Raw genomic sequence first — 24,312 nt, 5'->3', positions numbered from 1 at the left:
ATTTTCCTCTCCTATTTCTGATGTTTTGCAGATTTACACCCAAATGAAGAAATGCTGGGAACACATTCCAAACAACAGGACCACGTTTAAAAGCCTAATAAATGCATTTGAGACGGTTATAGATAAATTGTAACTGGATTTGCCATGGATTGAATGCCTGACTGAATCTGACCATTTTGAAATCCTATAAAAAGATGACATCATTGTTCTGTAGTGTCAGATACATTCAGGCACTTTTTTCCTTTATCTGGATTGTTTTTGAGCATGTGTCTTTTTCTTTGCATATCTGTTGAATAATATTTGAGTATATAAACAGCTTTGGCATAGAAAATTGAATGTGAAAGCAGCTGCTGCCTCAAGGACACATAAGCAAATGTACTTCAACCCCAGTAGTAATAATTGTTCCTAAAAGTCACCAGGTCTTCCGTTCACTGGTTATATCATTTGTAAATACATCACATGCTTTTATTTTTATAATTTCAGCTTTTAAGCAGTGTGTTTGTTTGTTTTTTTTTTTTACTGTTTTTCTTTTAAGATAGATCTGGCTGTGCAACTGTAGACGAGGGACATTAAACCACTGGCATTAAATCTTTGTTTCCCTTTGTATTTGCTGCCAAGAAGTTATGCATTTATACGTACAACTTTATTGTATTAAACAAAAAAATAAAACCTTTTTTTTTTTTCTCTTATTCAGTCTTGTGTTAAGTGATTTGCTGTAAAGACTTCTATCTGAAAAGATGGACACATGTGACAAGGTCAGAAACAAGAGGGAAAAAAAGTGTTAAAATATTTAAGATGGTTACAAATGCACATTTATTTTAGCTTCATGGTAATAGTAATTAAAATATATGTATTAATTTCTTTAGTATATAGAAGACTATTCCAATGTTTACTTGACCAGACACCAGAGGGCAGCATTACACCAAGTATCATCAAATCCAAGTACAGAGCACATGTTCTTCTGCTGGAGCTAGGAATCAGCCTTTTAACATCTTGTTTCTTTTAACATTTCAAAAAAAGACAGCATTATCCATCAATACAGACACAACACAATAAAAATGTAAAAATCAAGATTTCTTTCTTTTTTTTCTCCCCCCCCCTTTATTTTTAAATCTATTTGATTTGTATTTTTTGGTACAAAACAGTGTTATTCTTATACCTGCGTTTCCATGCAGAATAATGAGCATACAAAAAAAATTCAATTAAGTTTGATGGAATTTAAAACATTTTCAACATGGTTGATATTTTTAAAATGGCTTCATGAAAGCTATTCAATATACCCCCTACAGTCAAAATATCCAAATCTGGGTCATTTTCAAATTTAAAAAAAAAATGCTTCAATGGTGTAGAAACCACTATTGAAATGACTGAAACTGCTCAGATAATCTGAAAAACACAAAAGCACAATATAATAGAATATAAAGCTATCAGTGTCTCAACTCAGTAAAACATTTACATTATTTAAAAAAAAGTACATTTATAGGTCATTACATTCCTTCATGAATCAAATGCTTTACAAATCTTGCAATGTAATGCTGTTACTATCTTATTAGTCAATGAAGTTATTCAAATTACAGAATCAATGAAATAGTAACACTGACTTGTGCAAGTTACAGGGTCAAAAATGTGAAACGTAAATATGTTCAACACATCGTAGTAGAAACAAAACAAACAAACCAACAAAAACACTCAGTTAACAAGCCATGCGTATATTGCCAACACTGTTTGGATCCTTTGGCTGATTCAAATATTTATAAACTAGAATTTGAATACAAAACATTTTTAAATAATTATCGTTTTTAAATCTTGAATATAAAAGAAAACTGAATAGGCTGCTTGATTTTAAATAATTGTAAGTCAGTCATCTTACATCTCAATATACAGTACATTCTGTATCAAAGCCAAATAAAGTACGTGAGCTAAACGAAGAGAAAAAAAAACAGTAAATGTGTCTACTTACGAACTTTCATGTAAATACAGATACACTGTATATATATATAAAAAAAATACTTTGCTAAATGCAAATGGAATGTACTGTAATAGCAAAAAGTCATTTTTGGTTAAACTCCTTCATATTTTGTGTTAGAAACAGCATACTAAATACACACGTAGTTAGTTATAAATACAATTATTATTTTCTCCATTTCTGACAGTTCAAATAGAAACATGAAAAATGATTGAAAAATACATTCCTCAATTATTTAATTAAATTCAAAACAATGTAAAAAGCTATGCATGTTTCAGTCAACTTTCTCAAATGCTCTTAGAAGAAAAGTACTTGTTCACAGTATAAGCAATAAAATGTTAAACAATAAACAAATCAGGAAACAGACAAAAATCTTTAAGTAGGCTTGCAAAATCTTGCATAATAAAATGGACACAAGTTATTTTAAGTAGAAATTTAAAAAGTTTTACCAATTTTAGAGTTGCAAAACAGTATGCCTGTAAAATATGCGTCAAAAAAACACCACTAAAATAACTGTTGAGACCTGCTTCTGTTTTTTCACCCTATAAAACTCATTTAAAATTGCCCTAGTAATACACACACACACACACGTATATATATATATATATATATATATATATATATATATATATATATATATATATAGTCAAATTCATTGGATCTAATTCATCATGATAAAACACTCTTCTAGAACTGGATTATTGCATTTACTACTTTCACTACAGCGCATGACTGAATAGAAATGACAAAAACATCAAATAAAACCCAGGAGTAGGGCACGTACAAGTCTTACCCTTGCAAAAAAATGGTTCATGTATATATTTGCTTTGTTGGATAAGGATATAGGGTGAACCTGTAATCAAAAAAGCCAGTGGTGCAATACTTTGTAAATCAAAATCAGACTGAAAAACACTATCTGGGAATTGATCAAATTTCACCTTTTATTAAAAGTAGAAATTTATACAGGGTTGAGTTCTTCCATTATATAAATTATTATTAAGACGACTCATAAACAAGCCCCAAACCAGCAATAAGGTCTCTCTGCATTAATGCACATACAAAAAGAGGTAAGTATGCATTATAAAAATGCACATTTAAAATTGAAAATATGTTTCTCTTTTTAAACATCAACTGAGAAGACACCGTTCAGAGTTAAGGCATGGACAAAGACACCACCAACTTTAGCAGAGGTACCAAAAAGCACATGGGGGAAACAAAACCAAGAGGTACCGTCGGTGCTGCAATCCCTCTAAATTCTCTTCTTTTTGAAATAGGAGTCTGCATATTGACCCCCCAGCCCCTGTGAATGCTGACCAACATATCCTTCCTCTGGTGTTGCTTCTTGGGATGGCAGGTGGGAATAATCCCGCTTCTGACCCCTCGAATTGTTCTTTATAGAAAAATGAGTTAAGGAAAATGAAATCAGTTTCCAACCAAGTGTAAAATGTGCGTCTAAATGGTTAAGTGATCATAATTCAAGATTTACAGTGTTCTGTTGTTGTGCCCCAAAACTCTGAGCTAGATCTAAAAAGGTTCATTAAAACCCAGCTGCATAGGAGGAGAGTCTACTTGGGAGAAGCAGAGATCCCCAAACCTTATCTTGAACATAACTGTCTACCTGCATACCTTAAAACTTGCTTTCCTAAGCCCCGAAATGTCCCTATTACAAAATACTTACATAATAGTACTGGCTCCAGTCTAAGTCAGCACGTCCAGTTTGTAAAGGGGTCACAGAGCTGGCTGCTGTTGGCTGTCCGACCACGTATCCAGACATCAAGGATACAGAGTTGTACGCTGGCATTGCAGTGGACTGGGGAGTGCTCCTGAAACTGCCATTGCTAGCACACTGAAGCGAGGTTCCCAAGACAGCTTTGGTCATGTCTGCCTCCTGAAAGGATGACAACATCAATACAGAATGTATGTACTGTAGATCAGCTCTGTACACAGGCATTTTGACATTTTATACAATATACCACTGATCTAACAGCCTCAACTTCCATCTGCTTTCAGTGTTAAAGAATCAAGTGTTTCTTAATTTTCAAAATTAAGTGAATGTGCTGAAATCAAGAATGACTAATAGCATCAAAGCTGGCTTAGAAGTATTCAAAAGAGCTCTATATCAGATAGCTCTGTAGGAGAGGGGTAGTAATTAGGACAGCCCAGTGCAGGTGAAAAAACACGTGCAATTCTGCAACGATACTGAATCCCTGCAAGCATCTGGTGTAATGTTATTAAATGGATTTACTTAAGTTTAAATCCAGTCTCAGAGATAAAAAGGTAGTACAAGACTAGAAAAATCATAAATCGTATGATGAGATTTGACTTTACCTTGTTTGCTGCTCTTTGTTGATAACCAGATTGTAAAGCTGCTTGGGCCATGTGTGTCTGAGAGTAGTACTGAGATACAGCCTGCATGTAAGAATTATAATCCCCATAGGCTGCCGCTGCTGTCGCCTGTGTACAAGCAAGGGAGTCAATTACAGTACTTCATAGATCAATACAAATACAATTAGTTTAACCTTTCTAAAAGAGAATTAACATGGACTGGGAGTGGGACAAAAGAATGCCTGAACGTTTTAAAAGTTTCAACTAAATGTACTCCTGTCCCTCCCTACCCAAACGTAATGCACCCTCATTCTTTTTGCCCCATAACGTATCAGCTGAACGTTCACCTGGTTGTAGTAAGTGTCTGAAGAGCTTGAAGTTGGCTGTGCATAAGCAGACATCTTTGGTAGAAGAGAAAAATACAGTTCATATGTCAGTGATTTCATACCATACCTGATACAAACACACACACACATATTGCAGACACATAAATGTGGTCAAATATTTCACTGTAAGCACTGTGTTACAGTACAGAAGCATCTTCAGGAGTAAAATAAACTTGTCATAAATCCCCTGACACAGCAGTATATTCTACACTGCAACTAATGATGAAGTTGATGACCATGGACACATCAACAGTATAGAATAGGAATGACCAAGTTTCATGACAATTTGAAAAGCCATTATCTGTATATATGCAAACAATGTAAAATAGACATGCATACAGATTCATACAGACAGATGGCCTCCTATATCCCTAGATTTTGATGCTCTAAATAATGTTTATACTAATGGGATAAGTGATTCTCCACATATATGCAAGCATGGAAATGCAACATGCAGACGGATGTAGGAACGGACACACACACCCTCCCATATATCTCCAGAATCTGATACTCTCAAGAACGCAAGATAATGTTACTGAAGATATATGGAGGAATCTGTGAATTGTGACATACGTACTTGCATACGACCACCTCCACTATTAGTGGATGAGAAAGCAGAAGACAGTGGGGAAAAAAGCTGGGTCTCACCTCAGTCTGTTCCTTTCCATACTCGACCAGCCCTGCCTCCGAGGAGTTACTGGCATAGCCCTGCGCTTGATAATGCTGATACCACTGCTGCATGGCTTCCTTCAATTAACATGAAAAACACATCAATACAACATTCACAAGAGCCATGGGATTTACCTGTAGAGTCTCAGTGAAACTTTCACTCTCAAACACCAATAACAGAAAGGAGACAGGCATGGTGCTCGTTCGAGCTCAGCTGTGTGCACAACGGATCGATATTCAGCCTCACAGAGGTGCTTGCTTGTTAGAAAAGTGGTGTTGCAATATAGTTAAGCTAGCTAGATGAGGATCCTGTAACCATAGAAGGCTTCTAGAACTCTATTAGAATGAAAACGACAATGTTACCAGTGTACCTGTGAATATTCTCCGTATTGCTGAGAATAATCAGTAGTGTTCCCTACTGCATACGGTCCAGAAGTCTGAGAGACTGTAGGATTCAGTGTAGATCTGTAAACTACTCCACTGTGATGCTGAGCTGATTGAGGTTTACTGCCATGTGAAGCTGCAGCTTTTAAAAAAGAAAATAAATAAATACATTTCATATACATACACAAGCCACATTACCAGTGACAACACATAATATGAAAAGAATAGCCAACATAGTTACAATATAGGTATTGTTCAGTCATGACTAAATTCCCCAGCCCATTCTAGAGTATTATCATAAATTAAAAATCTCACTCTGGGAACTTTTTCATTTTAGGACAGTGCCACTGAAAGAGGTTAAAAATGAAATGATCCTTTACCTTCTCCAAGAAGCACAGTGTGATGATCACAAATTCTAGTTTAATGAGCAAATATATCACCACATGAATTATGCAAATGCTGCATGCTTACCCTGTAAGAGCACGCCTGGAAGCACGCTCGCCATGTTCAGATATGGGTTGGAAGGCACTTTCAGTTCTTTAGGTGGCTCTCCCAGCAGGGACGTCTGGCTGCTAGATGCAGTCTGTATGTAAAGAGATCAATAGGGATCTTACTGTTTCCCTTGCACATGCATTTCATGTGGCCGAGTAACAACTATGCTTTGAGAAGTAAATTCAGCCACTCTTTGGCATGGAGATCTCTCAACACTTGGCTACACTGCATCATACTTCAGTCATTGTTTCCAGTTTTTACTTATTTACTTATTTTTCTTTGAAATTTAAATCAGAACACAAGCAGTATTTATGTAATCTCTTAATTAGAGTAAATTATCAAATGAGGACAATGGCACTTAAATGGGCTAAGGAGTGCACAAAATGATGTAATAGTTCACAACGTTTGGAGTGAAGCATTTATTGTGTGCAGAATGGGTTCTTCATGAAACCCACCGGCGTAGATTTAGCTAGGGACGGTAGGGACATGTCCCTACCAATGTCAAGGGACCGTTGAATTGTCCCTACCAATAATTTTGATAAATCTGAAACGTCTTTTGTCAAGTCATTTTATCCGCTCCACAAAGGGTTAACTCTCTCAAGATCCCCTCGTTGCTCCTCCCTCCTCCAAAAAAAACAACGCTAATTTGATTGGCTTAGGCCCTAGGTTCTCAACCGGGGGGACCGTGAAACCTTCCAGGGGGGCACGGTGAACGTTTGAATAATAACAGATATAAAAATTAATTCCAGTGGGGCGTGAGTAAAACAAGGTTGGGAATCGCTGGCTTAGGCTGGATTCTGGAAAGATGCTCATCTGAAGTTGCCGCTTGCCGGTCAGTCTGATATGAGTGCGAGCCACTGACTGAATGAAAGCCAGGTACCGGGGCTGAAGGTATTGTGTAAGTAGGTTTATTACGTTAGTGACCCATGGCATTGCTAGCTGCTAACCCCACGTCCTTGGTGGCTAGCTAGCTTGTTTCACAGCTAAATCAGTGTGTGTGTGTGTGTGTGTGTGTGTGTGTGTGTGTGTGTGTGTGTGTGTGAGAGAGAGAGAGAGAGAGAGAGAGAGAGAGAGAGAGAGAGAGAGAGAGTCAAAGTGTAAGTAGGAAGATGTTGTTAAAGTAATAAACACAATTGATAATGATTCTCATAGCAAATGTAAAAATAATTTACTAATGAAGTTAGCAGTCATACTTTCTCTCTAAACAGCATGCATCAATTTATCATTTTATCAGGCAAATGAAGCAGTGCAGCCTGGTAAAAGCAGTACAGAGGCAGGTGGAGCAACAGGGTCGCAGGTGAGGTCTGTAATTGCTTAGTGATTATAACAGTGAAAGTATTAGACTCAGTTTTGAGATATGTTATTGTTTGAGGCACATTGTGATATGATAGTAGGCTAATGCTGTATAGTAATACTCAGCAAATAAAGTTAGCATAGCCATATATTCTCTCTCTATATGGCATGCATCAATTTATTATTTTATCAGGTGAATGAAGCAATGCACCCAGGTACGAGCAGCAGCACAGACACAGGAGAGGCAGGCCACGTAAGCGTGCATGTGCTCATTCTTGTAGCGCCAGGGGCATTGGTAGCTTACAGTAAGGCTGGGATAGGTTATAATTCAGGTTGTTAGTAATTCTATAGCAGGGATGTCAAACCAGCTTCCAGGAGGGCCACTTTATCCTAGTGTTTTAAGTGTATACCAGCCAACTTCATGTCAATCAGATTTTCCTCGATTCATGTCCAGCATTCATTTCAAGCTACCAGAAATGACCATTTAACAGCTGTCTCCTAAATTTTTTTTTCCTGGGTGGGCATGGCCCCGAACCCCCCTAGCGACCGCGACTCCGCCCCCCTAAATAATTGTGTCCCCACCAATGTTCAAACCAAACCTACGCCCTTGATGAAACCTGTTAATCATGCAACAAGTTTAGCCACCTAATGGGATAATATAAAAAAAAAAAAAAAAGCTAATCCATTCACTGAAAATCATAAACCCTTTTCCTTTAAATCTTCAATTCAAGCCTTGCATATTATTTCTGTGTAATTATTTGATTAACATCTAATTCCTACAATATCTTATAGACCTATCTTGGCATTTTTTAAGGTTATTACAGGCTTAAAACTGGTGACAATGAATCAGAAAGACTCGACTAGACCAGAGATTCTCTTCACTAGATAACCTCCTGTCTTTCTGATTGGCTTAAGCCTCTAAAACAAAGTCAAGCACGCTGGCTGTTGGATGTGATTGACATCCTCAGTCAGACAGTATTCCAGCTGTTCAAAATGAATTGAAAGTCTGGGTATTAAGTAGCACATCTACACAATGAACAGGTTTTAATAACGATGCAGTAAAACAATATACAGCAGCTCAAAATTAACACCTATACTCTAAAAGGTGAGCGACGTACTCGTTTCTCTCAAACAAACACCAAACAAAGGGCCCACACTAACACTGCATACAGTTCTAACAATCAGCCTTGAGAGGATAAATGAGCCACTTACCCCTACAGTGGAGCTGCTTTCATTGCTCCCTGGCAGACTTTGCTGCTTTTGTGCTCCTGCAAGCACCATGGGATTTGGAAGGCCCTGAAGATAGCCGTGTCCACCTGGAGGGGTCCCAGCGGAGCCCCCCATGGCACTGGCTTGTGTCTCGGCTCCCCCGTCCTGCTCCACGGCAGCGTGTCCCAGGTGCCGTCGACTGGACATGTACGCAATCATGCCAGCCTGCTCTCCTGGGGTCTGAGGGGCTGTCGGACCTGCCTCTGAAGACAAACCTACAAGGGAAATACATTGCATTTATTTATTTATTTAAACCAGGAGATTTCCCCATTGAGACGAGGTCTCGTTTAATAGGGGGTCCTGGAAAACAATAAAAAGATAATTACAAAGTGCAAGCAACACAATAAAACCATGTGAGGTTCCAACTTAAATCAGCAGCATAGAGATGAAGGAATAGAATAAAGAAGATAAAGAAGACATGTCTATAATGGTCTAGGCAACGCATTAATGCTCAATACATTCAAAAACAGAGGTCTGAAACTGAAGCACATTCACATCACATTCCTATAAACAATCCAAGGGATCATGTAATTAATACCACAACCACCCCCATGAAGTCTACAACTGGTCATATTTAAATGTAAAATACACAATTCCTCTGCTATTGCTGTACTGCTAAGCACAGCAGGTTGCATTCACAAGGCTTCTGTACTCCAAGTTGATGTACGGGACGTGGTTTTACTTTGCTGCACCTTCAAGAATACATTTATGAAGAAGAAACTGCACCATTTCATTCTTTGATGAATGACCTAATACTTAGAACAGGGAAGATGAATTGCCTTTATTACTTTTATGGAAATAAACTTGCAGATTGTTTTTTACTAACTTCTAAGATGTTCTTGTGATTTGACTTGCAAAATTACATTCTATCCAAAAAACAAAACAGGTCTTTCAGAATGAACAAATATTACACATCCGACCTGCATCTAATGATGTGCAAAGTGAACTCACCGTTAGGAGAGTCTCCCAAAAGACCTTTACCCATATTCACCGGAGGAGCGGCTCGCATCCCCATGGCCTTCTGCAGCAGCACTCTGGAAGGATCTCCAAGGAGGCTGGATGCCTTGACAAATGACATGCATTCACACAGTTAGTGGGAGGTAAACCTTCTCCCCCTCTTCAATGCTGCTCCAAGAATAATTGATCCCAGGTCTACCCTGGGTCAGGGGACCCCACATCCTGAACTGAAAACCTGTGCCTCTTTTACAAGCATTAACCCTAAAGTACTTCTTCATTATTGCCAAAACTAACATTTGCATGGGTGTACATCTTTTCAGAATTGTACTGCAAAATGCAATGTTAAAGATTTATTAAAAAAGTGAAAGACTATTAGATTGTACAACTAGAACTGCAATTGTACCTTCTCATCCAATCGAATGATGCCTCCTTCATACTCACATGGTTTGCCTGCTTTTCCTTTAGCTGAACTAGCTGTTGATGTGCAAGCTGCATCCGCCAGATATTCTGCAACACCAGCCCATTACCAAGCATGGCATTCTGGAAGAAAGGAAGCTGCACAGTAATTACAATTATATAGGAAAAAAGAAAAAAATGCTTTGTTTCAGGCCGAGAAATATCTATCACTCACTTCACATTCAACACTTTGAATCGGCACACAAGAGGGGGAGTAATAATACCGAGACAATCATAAATATTCATTTTCAGTTTTTTTTTCTAGCAATTCCAGATGTATGTGGGTGTCTCCAAACTACATAGTTTGAGAGTTGGTTGCAAAACAGTTTCAATTGAAATACAGATCAGATCCACAATGAATACATGAACAGGGGCTCCACTGTGTCTCTACTGTACAAGTCAATGCTCTAATCTAGCACACCTGCTGGACTTTTCCAAGCTGCAGCAGTGCTGCAGTCAATGGTGGGCTGCGCAGGAAGGGCATGCCTTGCGGTAGACCAACAATCCCTTTAAAACAGAAAAACAAATACACGGTCAGCGTCACATCGGCAGCTCAGCTCAGTGACTTAATCACCACTTTGATCCAGAAGCTGACAAACATTCTATCTAAAACATGTAATGCTCCCAAAACTGATGACAGACCAGAGACAAAAAAGCCTGGAAAAGGAAATGCATGCTTCACCCTTGTATCACATTACTTCAGGCACCTCTGTTGTTTTTTTTGCTTGCTTCTACAATATTAAAAGTTTTACACAAACACATGTTGAAAACGGAGCACTGGGGTACATGCTTTGTGAATATGGCCATTAGAACTGCATCTTGGCATGTACTCACCAGGAGGTTTACCAGCAGTGGCAGCATGGTAGGGTCTCATCAGGACTTGTAGTGCAGCAGGGTTAGTCATGCTGTTTAACATCTGGGCAATGCTAGGCTCGGGAAGAAGGCCTTTCTTGTTGTTAGCCATCTATTTTAAAAATAATAATTTAAATCCAATATATTAAAACCTATGGCATGGTGCCAGGACAGATGATGTGTGCATTCTTAACTGCCAAAATTGATGATTTACTTAAAGACAGGGGAGCCTTATGCACCAATCACATCTGTCTGTCACACTCTGCATGGGGAACATGATAACTGCCTTCATTTTGCATCAATCTTTACTACACCCCTCTCATATATCCTGTGCGTTTCAGTTAGCATGTGGCTAACCTGTCGGGTACTGTGTGGTTATGAATGCCCTCTGTATGGGCGTGCACTGGTTTCCAGGGGGTCACCTCAATGTAGTTCTCAGAATCAAGTATAACCTACAAGTACATCTGGCAGAGCAGACTGGCACGCCCTGAAACTACATCAGAACAAAATCCCACACGGAACAAAGGACTGATATACAGTCAACAAAGTGAACCTAAACATAACACTTTATTTAAGAGAACTCATATCTGCGGCCCATTCCAAGTTGCTCTTTAAATAAGCAATTAAAATGACAAAGTGTTGAACCCATTTAAAACGTAGCAGAAGGCACAGCAGACTCTTCCTACACTGCTTTGTAATTGACGGGCCTTACAGGAGGACACCACCACTCCATTTTACTTTCCCTCATTAGAAAATTCTTGATCCACTCCCAAGAACATGCAGTGTGTTTCCAGTGGTGTAATATCAACAGCGCTCCCATACACCAGCACACTCTTTAATCCTTGTGTGGATTCTAAACGAGCAGGTTAGCTGCTGGGAAGAATGGAAATATTCCCTGGATTTTTCCCACCACAGATCTCAACCTTCTCTGCTTTCACATCACAGTCTTTAATTCTAACTGGATATGACAAGTAGAACTAAAAACAAAATTGCTTTATCCTGCTTTCAACATACAAGCAATCCAATTGCAGGACCATCATTTCCCACTCAACAATTTAATTTAACCAGAGAAGAAATCTTTTATTATTATTTTACCCTAACATGCAGCATACTATGCTCAGAACAGCTATCTTTATTAAAACTGGCCCAGGATTAGTATTGCAAGACCTTGGACAAGCTGCATGCTTTACTTACCCACTAATATGTAGCTAGAGTACCAGCATTATTGTGAACTGGATAATGAAACCACATAAAAAAGAAATCCTGTCAGTCTGGATTATTCTGCTTGGATGGCTGTTTATTACCTCTAGCTATTTCGAAGGATGCTGTCAAACACATCCCTACAGTAAAGTCCATCTGCTACTTCATTTCTGGTTAGTTTCACAAACTGAAAAGTAAGCATCTCAAATCAAAAGCTTATTTCTATAGAATACATATTTACTACCAACCCCCCCCCCCCCCCGTCTTGCAGAAAATGCTGACGACTGAGACTGTCAATCAAATCTACTTTTTTTTTTTTTTTATTTAGCTTTTAGAATGGTTTTCCAGTGCAACATGGGCATCACACCTGTCAATTACAGACTGCATTTTACTCCAGAAAGATCCACATTGCATGGACTGGAATGGACTGGAACTCACAGAAAGCACGTCCATTTAATTGCATTCACACAACCTACCACCCCTTGTGCAGCGATGAGTGCGGCCAGCGTGCTCCTGCCTGCAGTCCCCGGCGCACAGAAGGAAACTCGGACTTCACTGCCTCCAATCTCTTGCCTGTCCATTTCCCTCAGGACTTCCTCAGCCTGCTCTGCAGTCTCGTACTCCAGAACGGCAAAGCCTCCAATGGGGCTGCCTTCATCCTGAGCAAGCTATAGGACCAAACGCAACAGAAGAGGAGGTCACCACGATTCAGTAGGTAAAACTCAAGACCAGTGCAAGAGGGTCCCACATTCATAAGACAAGCTTTACAAACGACTACAAAATCGAGGCAGATCACACAGGGTGAACAGTTATTGTATTTCTTGCTCTTATTGTATTACTTGTATTATAACACTTGAAATGTATTTGCTTACGATTGTAAGTCGCCCTGGATAAGAGTGTCTGCTAAGAAATAAATAATAATAATAATAATAATAATAATAATAATACGTTTTGTAGGCCGGAGGAAGATTTAATAAAAGGAGAGGAAACCATAGTAATGACTCCTGTAGAATGTATGTGTAATCTGGCTCCGCAATAATGCGCCCCAAAGCCCACATATGGAATCATATGATATTGTTTTTATAAATGCAAGTGCCAGCAATCCTGAAAATATAACCCACAATCAAATCTCTAGTCTGCCAAGCTGTACTCAAACTAGATGGAGGGAGTTTTGCAGATCCCATACACGATTCAATTAATACTACACAATAAGATAATACAGGATGGAATTCATGAAAATGGCAACATATTTGTTGCTACAGTACCAACTTCACCTAAAGATAAGTTGATATTTCCATGCATTACACCAAGTCTTGGTTATAATAAATCAAACAGTGACATAGTAGATTTATTTTTGTCAATTTAAAAAGTACCATGTGGGTGGCAAGTATTTATGCTAAGTAAGTGATTTTTGTCAAGGTTTGCCGTCTTTGGCTCAGAGACCTTGATAAAGCATTACCGGTGAATAAATAATTCATCTGTCCTATATTTGGATCCTTCCTCCTGCAAATGTACAAGTCTAGGAAAATCTATTTTTCACACCCTCAATTAGATTAACAATGCATTACCTTTTTTTGTTTCAGAACAAAAGTTAACTTTCTTCAGTATTATATTTACTGACAAAAAAAAAAAGCCTGGTTACCCAGCTTATGAATGCAATGTGGCACACCCCACCAGCTGCACGATAGGGTACTGCAGGCCTTAACACCTGACCTGTTCAAGCCACAGGGAACACCAGGGTGAAGAACAGCATGTAATTCTAGCCTTTCCAAACCACCTGAGCCCTTCTGATCCCGGCAATGTCTTTGCTACTTCGAATGGAACAGATAGCATTTAAAAGGGCCACATTGGATCACAGCTGGTTATTTTACCACAGGGCACTTTTCAGTCTTTGCATTATTAGAAGAAAAACAAAATAACTGCACTGGACTACATTATTAAAAGACAACTGAACTATCTGAACTGAACTACAAGTCTGTTTAAGTGACGGAAAATACTGGCAATGGGATTTTCAATATGCAATCAGTCAGTCAACGGCAGCAGCAGGAACCGACACACTGACTGAATTGCAGGCAAAACAGGATTATTTTCTACAAGAAGCATTAAGCGCATAGTCCATAAAGTCTCTATATGGAGATGGGAACCATTTTTTTGTCAAACAATTTATAAAAAGAATAGCTGGAATTATCTGCAAGCGAAAGTAAAATCTAAGCTATACTTCTAAATTCAGGATATCATTTGTCTTGCGTATCAAGTACCACGTAAAAAATACAATTATATGTGCCAGTAAATATTTGTTGTTTAAAAGTACTCAAGGTGCCGCCTAGCCATCGCCACAGCTGTATTAAGGGTATTAAACTTTTGTTGTTCTTGCGATGATTTTATTCCTCAGATGATTTTATTGAAGCTCAAACAAATGCTGCTCCACTCCAACTTTTAACTCCAAAGTGCTATCTGCCCTCCAGAATCCCTTTCTGCAGACAGCAACTCACTTCCAGTGTATTAGGAGATTAGATGTGGCTTTGCTGCTGTAAGCAGTGTAAGTAGGTGCCCTCAGCAACATAAGCACTTCACTCCGGGTCTCCAGAACCAGCCTTTTTAAAAGCCTTTGCTCTGGCTGACCAAAAACTAGGGGCTAAAAACAGCAAATTGAACAGTTTACTAACTCCCCCTCCCTCCTCAATGTTACCATACACCGCTGCCACTTACAGGACAAATACTGCATAAAGAACACTGAGATCAATGAAAAACAAAAATTAATTACCGGCAGACCCTGGTTCCTGAAAAAAAAAAATGGGTATTTCATTTCATTTGTTATTTTTATTTCATATCTATCTAGTAGGTTGACTAAGAAATGTTCAAACCCGGCCACTCAACATAGCTGCGTCATGTACCTTAAACAATTAAACTTTATACCGTACTTTTCTTTGGCACCAATATTCCATATCTACTGTACCAATAGAACACAGCAACGTACCTGGCAGAAAACAGGTTTGCTTATTTTGGAGAACATTTCTTCCAGCTCTTCGCTGTCACTGAAGTCTGAAGGAAGTTTATCTACACAAAGACACTTGGAATGAAGATTGTCAGCAGTCAGCTGGTTGACGTCTGTCCACTGGACCATGACAGTGCGATCCCCCAGCTGCCTGCCTAACAGTTCTGACCTGGCCTTCGAGGCGGAGTCCTTCTTCATATATTCCACAAACCCATAACCCTTGGAATGTCCCGTGACTTCACTGCAAGCCAGGAAGCACCTCTCGATGTTCCCGTACATGCGGACCAACTCCTCAAACTGCTGCAGAGTGTAAGTGTGGGGCAGGTTTGTGATGCACAGCAAGGAGTCTGTTGGCTGAAGCTGGACGGAGAGTTCTCTTCCCCTGAGATTAGTCTGGTGGAATATACGGATGGCATCCTGCGCCTGCTCCCCATTTAATAATGTTACAAACGCTGAAAGAGAGAAGAAAAAATAAAAAAAAAACATTACCAATTTATCACAAGAATCAAATGCAAAACATACTGGGCCCATGTGATACATTTCCTATGGACTGGTCAATTTGCCTACTAGCTTAAAACAAATATGTTCAGGTTTTAGACAATTTGATCTTAATGGCAAAGCCATAGATAAAAGAAATGTGCAGTCGGAACCAATTCTTAATTATTAATACCTTTTTTTTTTTTACAACTGTATGTGAACTGATTAATTAGGAGGCAAATGCTAATTTACATTTAGCCACAGCTGTATTAGAATTAGATTTATAGTACCTAATCTAACTTTCTTTAATATTTTCCAGAGACATTTGTTTTAAATGTTTTAAATTTAATGTTTTTAAGACACATTTAGAAACTGAAATCTGAAGGGTCAAAAACAGTAATACATTCAATCCTCCAAAATTCAATTTAATAAAAGTAATGTTTAGACACAGATTATACTAAAGCTAATAGCAAAAAATAATCCAATTTGAGAAAAAAAAAAAACTTAACCCAGTTACCGCTATTGAGCTTTAAAAATAAAAACACGATTTAAAGAAAGCAATTTATCAACTTAAACCTCCAGCTACTAATTTATTTTTATGAAAATCAATACCAATTCTTAAAAAAAATATATATATATATTTCAAAAAATAAAAATAAAAATGAAAGGGTCTTCATCTTAGAATTTTCTTCACCAAACATACCGTATGGTTGAATTCTATTGATATGACATCACTATCGTGTATGTGGCACAATAAATAAAGCAGTTTAATGCACCTGTGATCCAATGCAATTTGTCTCTCATCACAACGAGTAAGTGAACACATCAAATTCTGCTGACTTACATTACAGTCACATTTCTCTGCAGGTTTTTTGACCAGAATAGAACCAGTCCCGGTGACCTGCCTCCACCACTGACTGACAGAGCCCTGGACCACAAGGGCTCAATTACTAACGCAAGGATCTTTCACAATGACAGGGGTGTATCGTGTGTGAAACATACTGAAAGTGGCAAACAAAATTAATGAAATGAGAGTAAATATATATATATATAACCTACAGTAATTACTATTACGTAATTACTATATTTTTTTTATTAAAAGGAAAATGTTCAAGGAGATTGGGGGAGCGCAGTCTTTCATAGCAAATATAAGTCAAGTTTGTTTATCATTCAAAAACCATTTGATTGGCAGCAAGTAGAGATCAGTCATGTATGCATCAGTTGACTAAATGTGGGATTAAAATACAAACCTCAAATCTTCCTAGTGTCAACCTAGCTCATGTATAAGTGATTAAGATTTAGTTCAGTGTGTGTGATATATCTTACCGATAACAATGTAATGTAGATCAAGCAAAAAATCTGTTATACGGAACAGAATGGAAATGTTAATTACCTAACCTACTGGTCTGTCTGTTTTCACTGCTGAACAAATTATAAGAAGTAACCATTAGATTTGTTTATTATTACAGAGGTACCACTGCCCACGTTCATGATCAGTTCAATTAATGACAATCTTTTTCGCTGTCAAGCATCAATACCATCCAGAAGTGGGAGAAGCGCCACCCACGCAGAACGACATGAAAGCAAAACCAAAGGGTTAGTCTGGACATGGAAGTGCTTTACAGCTAATGCATGCTGCCCTTCATTTCCAGAGCGATATGAAAACAGAATATATTAGAAAACACTATCAGTGCCCCCCTAGAGGGTCCTCTTCTGTAAAAGCTGCAAAGTAGCTGGAGGCAAGTCAAATATTATAAACACTAATCCCATGAATCCATTATTACTGTGTCACAACTGTGGGATCCATCAGAACATTAAATAATAATAATAATAATAATATTGAGATGTCATTTAGCTGAAAAATGGACTGCATTTTAATGTAGGCTACATAAAATAAGCAATATATCTGTATATTAAAATGCAAGCAGCCCCAGAGGAGTTCTTGTTCTGTGTTTTAAAATCCCTGCAACAGTGCAGAACGAGCAAACAATATCCCTTCATCAGTAAATTGTACAATGAGCAACTAGAACTAGATTGCGTTCACTCGTCCACAGCTCCCAGGTCCGCACAGCTCTCAAGCTGATGTCGGTAGCAGTACGGAGATCTGGAGGCTCAGATGTTCAAGTTGATGTTTACAAGGCAGCATTCTGTAAACCTGAGAATTCTTAATCCACTTGACATCACATCTGTGCAAAACTATACTGATCGATAGCAAAAATAAAATGTGTTTAATCTGCTCTCTGCAGAATGTCAAAATATTAATAAAATAAATTAATAAATTAATGAATTAATTAATTAAAAAAATAAGTAAATAAGTAAATAGCCAGTTTTTTTTCAATCTACTCAATGCTGTGCAAGCAAAATAAACTACAGGTGTCATGCAAGATCAGGTGTTAATGCCATGTGCATTCGAGTCTCGTTCGGAATGCAGGTCTGTCCTGACAGACGCACCTCAACATCATTCAACAGACTAAACAAAAAGAGAATGTATTCATTTCAAGCAGCATCAAATCACTTCACAACACAAGCTGAAATCAGCTCAAAGCTTGAAGATCAGGTCATTCTAGACTGTTTTTTTTTTTTATTTCCATTTAGGACATACTAACAATATGGACACTTACTCAAGAGAGACAAAAGATAAAATTCGTTTGGACACATATATTAATATTATTACAAACCACCAACAAATTGGAGAACTGTATATGAGGTCCTCTTCATTAGCGAGCAAAAACCTATCTTCATCCTCCCTGGTTATCTTCCTTATAGTAACTTGAGTTTCTTTCTAACCTCCACTGCATCAGTCGTGCTTTCATTCTCAATGAGCATGAACTACACTGGACTCTGTTCCTCCCTTGAGTGAAAGACTTGCAAAGGAGGATGTAAACGTATAGACAGTAAGAAACATATAGCTTCTACAACAGACACTGAGAACTCTCTACATTACACAGTCTACCGGTGCTGGCAGGTTACTTTTCACTTGACTGTGTACTAAGAATACTGTACACATTCTTGAAATAATATTGCATTAGCTGTATATTTGTCAGTTTTAAAACTCTTTCCAGATTCTTTTAGCTCTAGGCCCTAACCCAGTCCAGTATCTGAAGAATGCCAGGTTTAAAGTCCTCTTGTTGCTTGTAAAACCGATTAACATTCAAAGGTAATTAATGACCCATTGACAAGGGACACCCCAGGGCAATTTCATTTTCAATTAATCTTTTAGAGCAGAATAAGATACCATATTAACAAAATGATTTCTTGAATATTAATATTTATCATAAAAACAAAAAGACGAGCAAAACAAAAGGGTACTTTTAAAACTACATTTCTGTGAACAAAATGCTTCAATAGAGACAGAATATTAAAACGATACAAAAGCTAGCTGACTAACCCTTCTCCTCTATTTCTTACTGCTAGAACACGACATCTTTTGTGTTATTTTTCAAGCACTGTATGCTCGAGTTGAAAGGATAAGCTACGACTACGGCTCAAGAAATTCCACAACAATCCAGGTAGACTTTCCCTTTTCTAGAGAAGCACACAGAGTTCACGACTCCAGCCTGCTGCGATAATAAAACACATTCCTGCAGCACTGTGGTCTACGGGTTAGAATGAGTGTGCTCTCAACGGCTTTGAAACTGAAACAAGGGTTTCAAGTGGAAAACCTCTCCAGGCACCTTCTGCCTCTCCTGGTGGGCGACATGTGCTCAAGCGCATGAAACGTCAAGGCCTGCAGTGAAGAAATATGGCAGCATGCCAGCATTACATAACAATACATCAATCTGAAACCAATTCAATAACACTGCAGGGTCAAACATTATATACAACCATACCAGGATTCACCCCAATAGGAGTCTGGTTCTTATATACCGAATAAAAACGCGACAATCAATCAATCTTTATTTCTTATATAGTGCCTTTCATGATCAATCGCTTTACAGATAAAAAAAAAACAACAAAAATACAACACACACAAAATGTAGAGAAATACTCAAAGATGATAAAAACATTAAAAGAACATTGGACTGTCCTCTACGGCTTGCTACACAGTAGCTGTGAAACACTGAGAGCTGTTAGAGGATAGCTGTGATATTTACTATTGTCAATTAAAAAAAAAAAAAAAAGGTTTAATATCAGCAATCTGAAGAATTGTACATAACCAATCCAGTACTACTACTAATTAGAGCTCATAAAAGTATCTGTCATTCTACCACGATACAGGTGGCTGAAGCTTATCATGGGCTTTGAGGATATTCCAAGACTAGAATAGCGACTACTGTAAGAAGTTTTTACAGCAGAGTGCAAGATTATTAAATTTAATAGGTAATTTCTTAAAGGGTGGTGGGTAAGGATAGCCACTACACCAAGACCTGCACATAACTGTTAAGTTCAATAGCGAAAAATAAAACTCTTTGCTTTCCTGTTATGAATTTTACAAAGACATTTCACAGTCTGTACTTATCAACTCAGGAAACTCAAGCACCTTTGAAATTACAGTACACCTAGTTTATATAAGTCAATTAAATTACATTTAAAAGATATACTGTTATTCAAAATGTATTAAATACATTCATTTGCACAAGTTTCGTTATGTATTGTACATGTAATAAATGCATAAATATCACCATGCCTGACTGATGAAACAATGGCTTCACATTTTACATAAATTAATCATTTCTGAAATTCACAAACTGCAGCAATTATGTATTGTTTCAAAGTATACTTGCAGAAACTTTTGCATATGTAATGCACTTAGTCACGTTGAAATGTGCTATTTATAATATAATCTTCGCCACAGATACATTAATCAAAAAGGTTTCAAAATAAAACAAACATAAAATGACTTACCTGTCCCTTTATTTCTGTCCACATAACAGTATTTTAGCTCATATTCTTTTAAAATGTCATGAACTTCCTGCAAGAAAAAATAAACACACAAACGTATTAGTTTTTTTTTGCATGCAGTCCTGTAAAACACATACTGCAGACATGCCACATACTGAATTAATATGCACACTGCAGACATGCCATGCAAACTGAGCACATGTGCTTGGAAGCTGGAACACAGTCTTTGAAAACTCCATTCTCATTTGTTTTGTTTTTTTAAGGGGATCAGCAAATTATACTGAGTTAAAAAACATTTAGATCAGCAACTGTTTTAAATCCTACAGGCGATCATTTATTTATCTTGGTGCTTTCTGTAAAGCAGCTTGTGTTACTATTGACCCATCAGGAGGACCAGGTCCAATCAAAGTACAAAGCTTGAACTAAAACAGACTCCAGCCGGTCTAGTCACATGAGTCAGATGGGCTGTAGTGACCATGGACTTGATGAAGCCAGTTTAATACACATACATCTGCCAATTCTGCATATTTGCATTGGAGTCATACGCATACCTACAGTACAGCACCCTGCAAGTTCCCTCAAGGACCTATTAACAACTGCTGCAGTACTGTGCATATGGTGCTTTTAGTGGTCATCTGCCACACCAAATTCATAACGCAATCCTTCATAATATCTTAGATACATTACGCATGTAATGTCACAACTAGATACCTTAGAAGATTAATAAAGCAGAAACGGAAAAAAGACAAACAAAAGGCACACACACACATTAGAAAAGCTGATAGTAAAAAAGTCTGCAAACAGTATGCACGGACCCTTCTATTAAGCCGCCCATTACCAATACTATTGTCAATACATTGTAGCCTATTAATTGCCCTGCAAATCACAGAATATTAACTTTTATCAATGACTTCCAAAATTTCTGCACCTGAACACAAAGGTTTGCACTGTCTTTAGTATCTGAAGAAGATATGGAATGAGCACCAACAAAGTAATCATTCTGAGCAAACGTGTATTTTGGCTGCTACAAATCACAAGCACATTAAAGTTGAATTTTCAAGTTTATTCAGCTCTAGGAACACATTCTAATTAGCTTTTGGGATAGCCAAAGGTGGGTGTCATCATCTGCATGATGTCATAATGAATCACCCCCTTAGGGACAGCAATGTACAAAATTGTTCCCAGTATTCCAGCTGCTTTGCAAAGCTCGATTTAAGAATTATTATTATTTATTTTTTTTAAAGCCAGATACTTAATAAGGTGCAATCACGTACTACAGAACATTGTGTGGCTGTGTTAGAAGTGTTATGTGCCAGAACAGTGTACCTACCATACTTCTTTACTAATTACACCTGTACGCAAAACTAAAGCCAGCTTGGCAGAAAATTGCTTGCTCAAAATAACATCTTGCCAATAGGAGTTTAGACTCCCTAGCTCGCTCACTCACTCATTGCCCTCGCCTGCATATGCAAACATTTGTTTCTTATGCAAATACACTGGTCAGCCTCCATGTCTTAAGTGTTCATAAAGTGTGTATGCATTAGCCAACATGAATGAACTGAGACAGGAACTGCTGCAGCATCTGACAGAGTCTTACGCAATGGGTACAGGAGGACAAAGGTGTCAAATTACATTACAAGTGTGGAACATAATGGTGAATATACAGATCTTTTTGAAATAATAAACAAAACATTAAGAACCAGACAAATAAAACAAATAAGTAGGATCATTCACAACTTCAAAACATATGATCAATGATGAAACTTATAAAATGCAAAGTCAGGTAAATTAACGTTTCATCAGTGTTATTAATTATCTCATGTTAACAGTGCGAGGTGTGTACTCTCCACGTGGTACAGTGCATCCACGGGAACGTCTCGTAGGGTTAAAAGGTCTTTTTATGGTACAAGGTATTGTTGCTTCTGCAAAAATATACAAAAAGCAAGTGGTCCTGTAACCCCAGAGTGAGGTTCTGGCAAAATACACAATTTTCTGTTTTTATTTAGGTGTCCTTGGCAAATCTACTGTGTATGTATGCATGTGTTTACTTATTTATGTAATGCTGCTATAACTCTCCCATCATTGTTTGGCTGGTTCCAGTGTTTGAGACATCTATCTGCTGAAACTTAAAAGGCATGTTTAATTTTTAATTACTCTTAGTTGTGTTAGATGAGTGATAAACAAACGTATACAAACACATTTGACAGTCACGGTTGTCAAGGCAAGGATTATCATAAACATGCAAATGTGCTACACAGTATGCTGCTGGCCAATGAGATAGCAGCGTTCCTGTAAACTGACACGCCAAGCCAGGTGGTGTGGCCTTCCAATGCTACCCATAGTGTTTCCCCTCACCTGTCCGATAGGTGTCTGCCTTGTTAACAATGTCTGAAAACAATACCGGTTTACGCAATACAGATTCAATGACATGCAAACGCTGACACTGTAATGTCAGATAACACAGAATTGGATATATCTGTTGACCTTCATGGTGATCTGGCTGATGTGGATAACGGGATGAAAGGCAATGCAAAGGAGACGGACCTTTTTTTAACTATATGAAAAACAAACTACGATAAGAGGTATATCCGTAAAGCAACTTTGAGACAACTCGTCATCACAGTGTGTTCACCGTTTACCGACATGCTCTACATCATCAGCAGGTGCGCATGTTAGTTAACAATGACATTTCACAACGTCAAAATAGGGACAATGCTCTCGGCGGTGAGGTAATTCAAGGTAGTATTAAGAGAACCTGTATGCATGGTTTTTAAAAACATAAAATATTAGTGTGTAAGAGTACACACTGCGAGACACCACACCAACAAAATCAAGACGCGTCAGCGCAGGCATAACAAGAATAACAATTTATTTAACGATATTGTTATTATAATCAAAATGTTGCTTTTATTTTCAGGAATAAAATCCATTCACTTTCCCATTGGTAGTGTTTGTATCAGGGCAATAATTATCTTTCAGGAGCACTCACCTCTGTCAGGGTGCAACTCCTGAGAAATTGCAATGTGTGTAAAATTAACTGTATACGCGTACACAGCAGTAGGCTCGTTTTGTTTCTAATTGTGTTATATCTACCTCTGTAGTATAGTTCATATCACGATCGCCGCTGTCAACTCGTTTAACTGCATAAAAGTGTGCAAAAAAGTGATTATTTGGCTACTAATAATATTAATTTTAAACGTACAAGTCAGATAACAAACATATCAATCGAGCCTTCAAAAAGTTTACGAGATTTTAAATTGACAATGCACAGAATTACAATATAATTAGACTCAAATATAGTAAGAATCACCTTACCTGGTTACTAATGTCTTGTGGCAGGTTCTTCATGAGAATTTTTCTCCTGTTGCTGAGCTCCCGGCGAGTTTTCTCCAACCTCCTCTCGATCTCTTCGGGCTCCAAATCTGCTAAAACTCGTAGGCTGGGCCCTTCGACTCCTGGTTCATCATCTTGTCGGTTCTCGGGGCTGTCCGAGTCCGGTACGGGGGAATTTCTCCGGTTTAAATTGTGTATCAACGGCAGCTGGAGAGAGGAAGCCGCCGCCATTTTGAACAGCTCTGTTGCAAGTGAGTGCAGGCAGGCACACAGGAGATAGGCGGTTGTGTTTTTACTGCTGCTCCTTTTTTATTTTATCATCGACACTCCAGTGCAGGCGAAAAAGTACGAGCTAGGCTAGTGTAAGGCTTCCAAAACAAAATGAAAACCTGTCGCCACCTGCTGTTCGGAAAACG

At 38.1% G+C, this 24,312-nt stretch overlaps 2 protein-coding genes across 12 annotated transcripts in view; one reads left to right on the top strand and one right to left on the bottom strand.

The window, feature by feature from the left end:
* LOC117411431 (tyrosine-protein kinase JAK1-like) overlaps positions 1 to 689 on the top strand; it is a 29,676-nt gene extending 28,987 nt beyond the window's left edge. For all 8 annotated transcript variants that reach the window (XM_034019007.3, XM_034018999.3, XM_034019016.3 and 5 more), the window contains one exon: positions 32 to 689. In XM_034019007.3, coding sequence (XP_033874898.1) covers positions 32 to 133 — 102 coding nt within the window. In that variant the 3' untranslated portion in view covers positions 134 to 689. The remainder of the gene's footprint in view (positions 1 to 31) is intronic.
* Positions 499 to 24,312, bottom strand: LOC117411467 (ribonucleoprotein PTB-binding 2-like). 4 transcript variants are annotated; one of them, XM_034019072.3, is made up of 16 exons: positions 23,879 to 24,312; positions 20,567 to 20,633; positions 15,227 to 15,696; positions 12,726 to 12,917; positions 11,032 to 11,161; positions 10,619 to 10,704; positions 10,183 to 10,296; positions 9,736 to 9,847; positions 8,728 to 8,999; positions 6,202 to 6,313; positions 5,718 to 5,872; positions 5,326 to 5,424; positions 4,639 to 4,692; positions 4,295 to 4,420; positions 3,750 to 3,854; positions 499 to 3,356 (listed from the first exon to the last, which is right to left on the bottom strand). In XM_034019072.3, the coding sequence occupies exons 1-16, from the start codon at positions 24,125 to 24,127 to the stop codon at positions 3,216 to 3,218; spliced, it is 2,484 nt and encodes an 827-aa protein (XP_033874963.3). In that variant the 5' UTR covers positions 24,128 to 24,312; the 3' UTR covers positions 499 to 3,215. The 4 variants fall into 4 exon arrangements, with proteins under 4 accessions (XP_033874963.3, XP_033874938.3, XP_033874945.3 ...); XM_034019047.3 differs by having other exon boundaries at positions 3,645 to 3,854; positions 23,879 to 24,311; XM_034019054.3 differs by having other exon boundaries at positions 3,645 to 3,854; positions 5,718 to 5,866; positions 23,879 to 24,311.

The sequence above is a fragment of the Acipenser ruthenus genome, chromosome 10, assembly GCF_902713425.1.
Source record: "Acipenser ruthenus chromosome 10, fAciRut3.2 maternal haplotype, whole genome shotgun sequence".
NCBI lineage: Eukaryota > Metazoa > Chordata > Actinopteri > Acipenseriformes > Acipenseridae > Acipenser > Acipenser ruthenus.
This window is presented reverse-complemented; position numbering and strand designations above follow the sequence as displayed.

What these genes read in the sequence shown, in the direction of transcription:
- LOC117411467 (XM_034019047.3), bottom strand. Translation starts at nt 24,127, where the DNA reads ATGGCGGCGGCTTCCTCTCTCCAGCTGCCGTTGATACACAATTTAAAC. An exon ending in GCAAACCTGTTTTCTGCCAG is followed by an intron (nt 12,918 to 15,226) that starts GTACGTTGCTGT and finishes TTGGTCCTATAG; the next exon opens with CTTGCTCAGGATGAAGGCAG. An exon ending in TCATCGCTGCACAAGGGGTG is followed by an intron (nt 11,162 to 12,725) that starts GTAGGTTGTGTG and finishes TTTTTAAAATAG; the next exon opens with ATGGCTAACAACAAGAAAGG.